The sequence below is a fragment of the Manis pentadactyla genome, chromosome 12 (genome assembly GCF_030020395.1).
Source record: "Manis pentadactyla isolate mManPen7 chromosome 12, mManPen7.hap1, whole genome shotgun sequence".
NCBI classification, from domain to species: Eukaryota; Metazoa; Chordata; class Mammalia; order Pholidota; family Manidae; genus Manis; species Manis pentadactyla.
Window position 1 is genome coordinate 16235443 of NC_080030.1, and position 12029 is coordinate 16247471.

Genomic DNA, 12029 nt, shown 5'->3' on the forward strand with positions numbered 1-12029 from the left:
ACTAGAAATAAGTTGTACCAAGAATGCAAAAAGGCTCACAAACACATGGAGGGTTAACCACAAACTTCTAAATAGTCAATGGATCAATGACCAAATTAAAATGCAGATCCAGCAATATATGGAAATAAATGACAACAACACAGAGCCCCAACTTCTGTGGGAAGAAGCAAAAGCTGTCTTAAGAGGAAAGTATATATAAAGTCCAGGCATATTTAAAGAAGGAAGAACAAACCCAATTGGAAAAAGAAGAACAAATGAGGCCTAAAGTCAGCAGAAGGAGGGACATAATAAAGATCAGAGAAGAAATAAACAAAATTGAGAAGAATAAAACAATAGAAAAAATCAATGAAACCAAGAGCTTGTACTTTGAGAAAATAAACAAAATACATAAGCCTCTAGCCAGACTTATTAACAGAAAAATTGAATCAACACACGTCAACAGAATCAGAAATGAGTAGGGAAACATCACGATGAACCCAACAGAAATACAAACAATTATTAGAGGCTACCATGAAGACCTATATGCTAATAAGCTGGAAAACTTAGAAGAAATGGACAGCTTCCTAGAAAAATACAACCTTTCAAGACTGACCAAGGAAGAATCACAAAATCTAAACAAACCAATTACCGGCAAAGTAATTGAAGCGGTAATCAAAAAACTACCCAAAAAAAACCTCCAGGGCCAGATGGATTTACCTCGGAATTATATCAGACATACAGAAAAGATATAATATGCATTCTCCTTAAAGTTTTCCAAAAAATAGAAGAGGAGGAAATACTTCCAAACTCATTCTATGAAGCCAACATCACCCTAATACCAAAACCAGGCAAAGACCCCACCAAAAAAGAAAACTACAGACCAATATCCCTGATGAACATTGATGCAAAAATACTCAATAAAATATTAGCAAACCGAATTCAAAAAAATATCAAAAGGATCATACACCACGACCAAGTGGTATTCAACCCAGGGATGCAAGGATTGTACAACATTCAAAAATCCATCAACATCATCCACCACATCAACAAAAAGAAAGACAAAAACCACATGATCATCTCCATAGATGCTGAAAAAGCATTCGACAAAATTCGACATCCATTCATGATAAAAACTCACAGCAAAATGGGTTTGGAGGGCAATTACCTCAACATAATAAAGGCCATATACAATAAACCGACAGCCAACATCATACTTAACAGTGAGAAGCTGAAAGTGTTTCCTCGGAGATCGGGAACAAGACAGGGATGCCCACTCTCCCCACTGTTATTTAACATAGTACTGGTGGTCCTAGCCATGGCAATTAGACAAAACAAAGAAATACAAGGCATCCAGATTGGTAAAGAAGAAGTTAAACTGTCACTATTTGCAGATGATATGATACTGTACCTAAAAAACCCTTAAGACTCCACTCCAAAACTACTAGAACTAATATCGGAATACAGCAAAATTGCAGGATACAAAATTAACACACAGAAATCTGTGGCTTTCCTATACACTAGCAATGAGCCAATAGAAAGAGAAATCAGGAAAACAATTCCATTCACAATTGCATGAAAAAGAATAAAATACCTAGGAATAAACCTAACCAAAGAAGTGAAAGACCTATACCCTGAAAACTATAAGACACTCTTAAGAGAAGTTAAAGAGGACACTAACAAATGGAAACTCATCCCATGCTCTTGGTAGGAAGAATTAATATCGTCAAAATGGCCATCCTGCCCAAAGCAATATACAGATTTAATGCAAACCCTACCAAATTACCAACAACATCCTTCAACGAACTGGAACAAATAGTTCAAAAATTCATATGGAAACACCAAAGACCCCGAATAGCCAATGCAATCCTGAGAAAGAAGAATAAAGTGGTGGGGATCTCACTCCCCAACCTCAAGCTCTACTACAAAGCCATAGTAATCAAGACAATTTGGTACTGGCACAAGAACAGAGCCACAGACAAGTGGAAATGATTAGAGACTCCAGACATTAACCCAAACATATATGGTCAATTAATATTCAATAAAGGAGCCATGGACATACAATGGAGAAATGACAGTCTCTTCAACAGATGGTGCTGGCAGTGCTGGAAAGCTACATGTAAGAGAATGAAACTGGACCATTGTCAAACCCCATACACAAAAGTAAATTCGAAATGAATCAAAGACCTGAATGTAAGTCATGAAACCATAAAACTCTTAGAAAAAAACATAGGCAAAAATCTCTTGGATGTGAACATTAGCGACTTCTTCATGAATATATCTCCCCGGGAAAGGAAAACACAAGCAAAAATGAACAAGTGGGACTATATCAAGCTGAAAAGCTTCTGTACAGCAAAGGACACCGTCAATAGAACAAAAAGGTACCCTACAGTATGGGAGAATATTTTCGTAAATGACAGATCCTTCCTTCCTAATTACAACCCTTAAATAGAATTCGTGCCTCATATCAAATTTACTGAGTATCATAATTCTTCCAAGTGGTAAAGATACCTCAAGACAAATGCTGGGCATAGAAGCCACAGGGCATAAATATGCAAAGATGTAAAAAGCTAACCTCTTCAAACAATAAGGCTTCTCTCTCACTTACTAACTTCACATTTCCCTGTATGGCCCCGGAAGATGACTGGTTAGCCAGAGACGGGTAAGATTCCTCAAGGGAGGAACAACCTAAGACAGGCACAGTCGCAGGGGGGCCATCAGGTGAGAAATTGGGGATCAACAGAGGTGAGGCTTAGAACCTCACCCCCCCGTTCTGAGAGAAATCTTCTGCATACGTGGATGTTTTATTGCCCTTGTCTAGCTTGGATTAACACATAGTCTACAGGCACACACCTGATCATCTGCATTTGCTCTCTTACAACACTAAACTATGTTTTCTACCTTTATCTTGTACCTACCTACCACTTCAGCATTTTATTAAAAATAGTAATAATAAAGAGAGAAATGTGGTATCCGCATATAAATCAAGTATAAAAACCAAATGAGTATTCATATTTGAACTGACTGTTTATAGTTCATAATGCATGAGCAAAACTGAAAGTTTCTGTGATGACTGCCCTTGTACTGTTCACTATGTAACTTATTCATTATGTAAGAATTTGTTCTACATGTAAGAACTTGTTTGTTATGCCTCAGAAGATTGGAGACTGACGAAAATTAGGCTTGGGGTGGATTAATGATTGTGCATTGAGCATTGACTCCCCTATACAGAATTTTATTGTCGTTAACAACCATTTGATCAATAAATATGAGAGATGCCCTCACAAAAAAAAAAAAAAAAAAAAAGGACAGACTTCCAATGGTAAAATAAATAAGTAACCGGGATGTAATGTATAGCATAAGGAATATAGTCAAGATATTGTAACAGCTTGGTAGGGTGATAGCTGGAACCTAGAATTATGTATATAAATGTATTACCACTGTGTTGTACACTTGAAACTAATGTAATGTAATACTGTGCGTCAACTACCCTTCAATAAAAAATAATTATTAAAAAAAAAAATGACAGATCCGATAAAGGCTTGACATCCAAAATATATAAAGAGCTCATGCTCCTCAACAAACAAAAAGCAAATAATCCAATTAAAAAATGGGCAGAGGAGCTGAACAAACAGTTCTCCAAAGAAGTTCAGATGGTCAACAGACACATGAAAAGATGCTCCACATCGCTAATTATCAGAGAAATGCAAATTAAAACTACAATGAGATATCACCTCACACCAGTAAGGTTGGCCACCATCCAGAAGACAAACAACAACAAATGTTGACAAGTTTGCGGAGAAAGAGGAACCCTTCTACACTGCTGGTGGGAATGTAAATTAGTTCAACCATTGTGGAAAACAATATGGAGGTTCCTCAAAATGCTCAAAATAGATTTACCATTTGACCCAGGAATTCCACTTCTAGGAATTTACCCTAAGGATGCAGCACTCCAGTTTGAAAAAGAGAGATGCACCCCTATGTTTATCACAGCACTATTTACAATAGCCAAGAAATGGAACCAACCTAAGTGTCCATCAGTAGATGAATGGATAAGGATGTTGTGGTACATATACACAATGGAATATTACTCAGCCATAAGAAGGAAACAAATCCTACCATTTGCAACAACATAGATGGAGCTAGAGGGTATTATGCTCTGTGAAATAAGCCAAGCAGAGAAAGACAAATACCAAATGATTTCACTCATCTGTGGAGTATAAGAACAAAATTAAAATGGAAGGAACAAAACAGCAGCAGAAACACAGAACCCAAGAACGGACTAAGAGTTACCAAAGGGAAAGAGACTGGGGAGAATGGGAGGGTAGGGAGGGATAAGGGCGGTGAAGAAGAAAGGGGGTATTATGATTAGCATGTAAAATGTGGGGGTTGGGGGAAAGGGGAGGGCTTTGCAACACAGAGAAGACAAGTAGTGATTGTACAACATCTTACTATGCTGATGGGCAGTGACTGTAATGGCGTTTGTGGGGGGGACTTGGGGTAGGGGAGAGCCTAGTAAACATTAGTTCTTCCAAAAAATTAAAAATAAATAAAAAACAGAAAAAAATGTAATGTAAGATAACAGTATATTTTTTATTTTCTTCAGTGACTCTCACCAGGAAACACTGTTTAAAGTGTCTTAACCGTATTTATAATTATATAATTTCTACCCACATATAAAATCTATATTTTCACACCTAAAATTGGTATTGGGCTTCCTGAGGTCCAGTGTCAAGCCAACAAAAAAGTTGGTTTAGATCCCCATGGAGACTTTTTTGAAATACTGGTTAGGAAGCAATTTCCTCCATCCCTTGCATTTCTTCTACCTACTTTAAGAATCATATTGACATAAGACAGAATAATAGGGGAAAAATTAATTACATATGCAAATATACCCTTTTCTGCTGAGAAAGAACTAGTGTAACTATGTCTGAAATAGCAGAGTCATAGGAGATGTGGAGGTCCAAACCAACTTTAGTGGATGTTGCTAAACAATTTTCCAAAAATGGTGAGTCAACGTAACCACATGTTCAAAGTGTATGAGAGTTCTAATTACTCCTCAGCCTCACCAACACAGAGAATGGTCTTTTTCATTTTGATACTTTATAATGAACCAGTACCAGTCTTGCATTAGAAAAGATTTATTTCTAGCTTTATCTTTTGGATTTTAAATAAAGTTGCAAAGATAGTACAGATGGTATCCAGTTTCTCCTAAGTTAACATTTTAAATAACAATGGTACATATGTCAAAATTAATTTATTGTTACATGACTGTTCAGTAAGCTGTAGAATTCATTTGGATTTCACCACTTTTCACATGAAGCTGTTCCAGAATCAACTTAGGACACCACACTGTACTTAGTCATTAAGTCTCCCCTTGTCTGGGAAAGTTTCTCAGTCTTTCCTTGCTGTTCGTGATCATGGTAGTTTGAAGAATACAACTTCTCAGTTTCAAAAAGACATATGCACCCCCATGTTTATCGCAGAAATTTTTAAAATAGCCAAGATATGGAAGCAAACTAAGTGTCCATCAGTAGATGAATGGATAAAGAAGAGGTGGTGCATATACACAATGGAATACAATTCAGCCATAAGAAAGAAACAAATCCTAACATTTGCAACAACATGGATGGAGCTGGAAGATATGCTCAGTGAAATAAGTCAGGTGGAGAAAGACAAGTGCCAAATGATTTCTCTCATTTGTGGAGTATAACAATGAAGCAAAACTGAAGGAACAGAATAGCAGCAGACTCAGAGACTCCAAGAAGGAACTAGTGATTACCAAAGGGGAGGGGTGTGGAAGGGCAGGTGGGTAGTGAAGAAGAAGGGGATTGAAGGGTGTTATGTTTAGTACACATGGTGTGGGGGATCACAGGGAGAACAGTGTAGCACAGAGAAGGCAAATAGTGAATCTGTGGCATCTTACTACACTGATGGGTAGGGACTGCATTGCGGTATGGGTGGGGACTTGATAATACGCGAAAATGTAGTAACCACATTGTTTTTTCATGTGAAACCTTCATAAGAGTGTATATCAATAATACCTGAATAAAAATTATTTTAAAACAGAAAAAAGTCTTTGTGTAAAGTAGCATATTTTTGATTTTGCTGAGTGACTCTTACCAGGAAAAATTGTTTAAAATATCTTAACTGTATTTATAATTATATGCTTTCTACCCACATACATTATCTTTGTTTTCACACCTAAAATTGGAGTTGGGCTTCTTAATATCCAGCCTGCAAGCCAACAGTGAAGTTGATTTAGATCCTCACGGAGACTTTTCTGAAATATTGTGGGGGAAGATGAAATTTCCTACACACTTTGAGTTTCTTCTAGCTGGTTGAAGAATCATATTGACATGAGGCAGAATAATAGGAGAAAAAAACAAAATTAATTACATATGTATGAGGAATCCATAGATATAAATTCTGAAGACAGGCAGGGTCCATGAGGTCTGCATGTCAACCTGAACTAAGGAGGTTGGGGTAGGGGTCTGAGATGTCAGAGGAAAAGGGAGGCAATTCACAGGCATAAGAAAGAGGACATGTCTGATAAACAAATGTTTGCTTGGCCACACAGAAACCCTGGGATTCAGAGAGGAACTGTAACAGTCTAGCCACACCCCTCCCTCTCCCTCACCCCTTGCTCACATTATCCCGCAGTTCCCTGTGGGGGTGGCCCTCCTCCTGGGGCAGGTCCTCCATCTAAACTGTTATGCACTAGTTGGGGTGAGCATTAAAAATGTACAGAACTATTGAATCACTATGTTGTACAATATAAGATTGTATATCAATTATAATAAATAATATCCAGGAAAATCTTTTTATTGAATTGAGGTGGGCGTCAAGTTTCTTTCTGAATCTTTTGTGCCTTGGCTGCCTGCAAGTCCGAGACAATCTGCATGTCACAATGGCACCTCTTGTGGGCAGCCTGCTCTTGGCGCCTAGAGAAACAAAGATGCCTGTGTTTGTAACTAAATTCATTAGAGAATAGTGTGTGTGTATAAATGCAAGGCAAGTGGAGTCAGGTAAACACACACAGGTGGGGAGGAGTGGATAGTAGAAGCACAGCCATCCAGAATTCCTACTGTCTACAGACTTGGTCTGTAAGGGTTTGCACTGCTCTGGGATCAGAATGACACTATAGGCCTGGCTAATGAGGATCTTGGGATACTGAGCCCCCAGGATATTGAGCCCCCGAGGATATAGACTGCACACTCCGTCTGTGGCCACCTCACTGGACAGCCCCGCCGAGTCAGGAACCACACACCTGAGGCCCCTCCCATGGGTGTCCTCCTTGATCACGATCCAGGGGCCTCGGTCAGGTTGTCAGCCCTTCCTGAGGACAGACCTCCATCTTCCACATCAAGGGGCTGCATCGAGCATCATTCCTCCGTGAAGTGAACCAGGTAATCCAAGTCCCTGAGTTAATGCACTGTGAATAAGAAGAGGTGCTTTAGCAAAATTATTTCCTGTGGAAGCAGCGAGGTGAGTTCATGCTTAAAATGATCAGAACCCAATTGGCCGTGGAGCTCTGGCCTCACTGCCTATCAGCACACCGGACACCCCATATATGGGATTTCATAGCCCACATGGCACCAGTGTTCCCTGGCTTTCATTCTCCGGGCCTCCTAATCCCATCCTCTAGGGTGCACTTTCTGCAGAGCCAAAAGCTGCCCCTTCTCAGACAGGATGACGGTTATTTTTTCTGATATTTACTTCAGTTCTTGTGGTGGGAGCATGGAAAATCTTTCTGATATTTACCGTTTATTTCCATTCCTTGTTCTTGATTATTTGAGTGTGTAGAACAGCTGTTGTCTTATTTCCATCAAGAACCGGCTGGCTGCCTGCTGGTCTACCTGTTCTTTGTAAAACTACCAAGTACTTTAAGTAAGAGCAGAAGAGAAAGTGTTATCTATTTTATTTTACTTTTTATTTTATTTCCGATAAATTAGGACAGCAGCATCAAAAGAGAGAGTGTGATTTTAAAAAACCATATGCCCACCCCTCACATCATCCCAGTGCACGAATGCTGATACTTTGTATTATCACCTTGAGGTTTTTATATAAAATAACACAATAATATGCCTGCAGAAGGTGCCCCTATTGGATTCCCCACTCTTTCCCCTCTTTCTGTCCTGGAGGCATATTATTTTGGACATATGGCTTCCATCGCACATGGCTTTTGACTGTACATATATCATAAATACACATAAGAATAAAAGCCAGTTACTATAATTCCTGTCAAACAGGGAATGGAGAAACAAATTGTGATGTAGCTATATGGTAAGTCACTTCCTGGATTTCTAAATTTTATAATTTTTCTTTTGTTTACAATTGAACTATAGTTGATTTCTGTCTGATTTTTAAATTAATGGAGCTGATCTGAATTTCAAGATTAATAAAAAAATAGTTATCAAGGAGTCAACTGTACGTGATATGTTCACTGGGGTCATGTTCACAAATAGCTTTTAAAATTCAAAACAGTACAATTTTTGTGCCATCATAGCATTAAATGTAGTAAAATGTGCAGATGAGACCTGTATATTCAGTTAGTATTGTGGTTCCTCAGGGAATGAAAAGAGTGAGGATTGTGTAAATACATGATACAGGCTCTTCAAGTATACCTATTAAATGTGGTAATAAAGACAATTTTTTGATGTGTGTGACTTTGATAATGTTGACTGGTGGGTACCAAGCTCTTCAGTGGTATCTTTGTACTTTCATTCTCTTGAATAATTCCTAACAAAAATAAGCACATCTATGCAGGATTAAAAAATGTGAAAAGTATCTCATGTATAGACTTTTGTCATACATGTTCTCCTCCAATATGTTTTCAATATTTGTGTTCATTCCTATATCTATTTATTTTTATTACTTGATTCATTAAATTGCTGTGCAGTTCATCTTCTGTCCCTGCCAGATGAATAATGATACCACCAATGTTTCCTTAATTCCCTTTTTGCATGATTAAGGTTCCCAGCTGGACTTGCAGCTCATAATGTCTTCCCTGAAATTTGCTGTTGTCACAGTTGGGATGTTCGTCTTTATTGTTTTCTTCTTCTTGCCGATCCCATTGCTTTCTTCTGATGAGTGAAACATGCCGGGAACTGCTGTTCATGGCAGAAAAAGAGAACCACTATAGGAAATGTCAGGGTGGGGGTGCCCTGTGCTGACTGCCATGCTGGATGTGTTTCTATTCATTGCTCATCATTGTAACATCCCCATAAGGTCTGATGAGGGTTCCCTTTATACAACTGAGGACACGAGGCCTCTGCAGAGACAATGCTGCCACTTCACAAAGCAAGCACTGGTCTGGACTGAGCTCACTGTGTGAGTTCAAGTAATCCTCGAAATGATAAGAGCTGTCGCGGCCACTGCAGGCTCCCCAGGAGAGCGAGGACCACGGCTTCACAGAGACCATCCTGTAGGTCACTCGATTGGCTTGTAAATAGCATGTTTTTCTGCATTATCTTGTCTTGGTCTTCAAGGACCTACAGATTGTTGTTTTCCTATATGCCAATACAATTTATTCTTTCTCAGATTTAACTGTTTTTCTTAACGATATGACACTATTGACTTAGGGGAAGACATCCTATTAGGGTGAGACCGAGAATCTCTCCGACATAGTGCTCTGCTTCTTGTAGAATGAACCATTAAGGCAGATGAGGACCGTTTCAACCGGGGTGTCTTACAAGCTTCAGGTTGATGGGCAGCATTTCTTCTCTTTGCCAGGAGCTGAGCATATACTTGAATGGATGCTTTGACCTGCCACATGCTACTTCATGGGTAGAGGTAGACATACCTTGCAGGAACTGGAAAAATATTTGGACATTGCTCAGAATTAAAATGTTAAAAATGTTAAATGAAATTGTGAAATCTGTATGATTATAAAGGCTGGTTCTGTGTCATCAGGGGCATTAAGAGAGACTGTTCAAGAGAGTCAACTCGGCAGATACGTGGTGTAGTCTGAGACCCAGTCTTTGCCGTGCACCGACCATACTTCCTGTCCATGACTTTGCCTCAACTTACCCAACTGTCCTCATGGGTAAATGGGATCATAGTATGTACTAAAGCATCTGTGATGTGACCAGTCCTACAGATTATTTTGAGGAATGCCAACTATTGGGGACCATTGTTCTAGATGCAGATGTCATAACATTATTCTTGTCCTTCTGTTTGTTTGAAGGCATGGGATGTTTCTAAAGGATATGCCATGTCTTATTCTTGGTGTCAGTCTCAGCACTTGGCACACGGTGTACAATGGACTTGGTGATCTCTAAAATTTTGGATCCTTAACGGAAAGACAGGAAAGAAATAGTGTGAGATATGGTGATGGAGGGAGAAATTAGCAGAGGGACAGATCTGAAAATACATCTGGGTTCACAATATGCATAGAGGTTTGTTTTGATTTAAGCACTGATTCTCAAATATTAGCATATTCAAATTCATCTGTAGGGCTTGTTGAAACATGAATTTCTGGTCCTCACCTCTGAGTTTATGCACAGGAAATTTTCATTTCTAACAAGTTCCCAGTGGATATTGCTGCTGTTAGGCCAGGAAATATTTTCATTTTTTCACTACCTCTTTCACATCAGATTCATCAAGAACATGAATCACACAGACTTTCCAGAATTCCTCCTCCTGGGATTGACAGATGATCCAGAACTGCAACCATTCCTCTTCGGGCTGTTCCTGTCCATGTACCTGGTCACCATCCTGGGGAACCTGCTCATCATCCTGGCTGTCAGCTCTGAACCCCACCTCCACATACCCATGTACTTCTTCCTCTGCATCTTGTCTTTTAATGACATCTGTATAAGCACAACGATAGCCCCCCAGTTTCTAGTGAATATTAACAGAGAGAAACAGCACATTAGCTACATTGGCTGCATCGCACAGATTGGCTTTGTCATAATTTTTGTTGGTTTTGAAAACTGTCTCTTCGCAGCAATGGCCTATGACCGCTATGTGGCCATCTGCCATCCACTGAGGTACACGGTCATCATGACCCCCCAACACTGTGCTATGCTGATTCTGCTCCCTCTGCTCCTTAGCACTGGGGATGCCCTGCTCCACAGTCTGATGGTGCTGAGCCTGTCCTTCTGCGCAAACAGGGAAATCCCCCACTTCTTCTGTGAACTTGCTCAGGTCATCAAGCTGGCCTGCTCTGACACCCTCATCAATAATTTCCTGCTATACTTTGTAGGCAGCCTATTTGCGGGTGTTCCTGTATCTGGGATCATTTTCTCCTATACTAAAATTCTCTCTTCCATTTTGAGAATGCCCTCAGTGGAGGGTAAGCGTAAAGCTTTTTCCACCTGTGGGTCTCACCTCTCAACTGTTTCCTTGTTCTATGGGTCAGGTTTTGGGGTGTACATTACCTCTGCAGTTACTGACTCTTCAAGAAAGGCTGCAGTGGCTTCACTGATGTACATCATGTTTCCCCAGATGATGAACCCCTTCATCTACAGCCTTAGGAACAGGGACATGAAGGAGGCCTTGAGGAAAATAATCAGTAGGATACCTCTGTCTTTGATGGGGTCACCTGCTTTGGGCTTGTTTTTCTTGTACGAGCCAAAGTGACTGGATTCCTGGGTGGGCCAGATGCCTGTTCATTCCACCACCGTGAGGCTCTAACATTATCAGATCACTCCATGGCCACGTGCACCTCAGCAATGGCTTGAGTTGTGATGATACCTTTTGTTCAGCTCCAGGATGACTGAGAATGACCTCAGTTTTCTAAATTCATTTTCTTTGCTCTGGACCCATACAACCAAAGCTGAGTCCGGGGTTCTAGTTTAGTGATACTTTTTGTCGATTGCTCTCCAAACGAGGGATTTTATTGAAAGTGGATAGGATGGGGAAAGTATTGAAGGCAGGCTGCAGTCATTTCTAGAGGCTAGCTTTTGTCTGATCTGTGGTTACGACCATGCCTTTTGCATCCCACATTTAGGCATGCAGTGGGGCAAGGGAGTTCACCTTTCAAACCCCAATTTAGTACTCAGACTAGTCATTTGTAAAACATACCCTCCAAGTCTACATTAGCCTCC

General features: G+C 39.9%; 1 protein-coding gene across 1 annotated transcript; it reads left to right on the top strand.

Moving 5' to 3' along the window:
- The first annotated feature begins 9331 nt into the window (after positions 1–9331).
- On the top strand, positions 9332–11562 carry LOC118921166 (olfactory receptor 7G2-like). Its single transcript, XM_036902813.2, has 2 exons — positions 9332–9423; positions 10575–11562. Exons 1-2 carry the CDS (start codon positions 9332–9334, stop codon positions 11560–11562), a joined length of 1080 nt encoding a protein of 359 aa, XP_036758708.2.
- Positions 11563–12029: the final 467 nt, after the last annotated feature.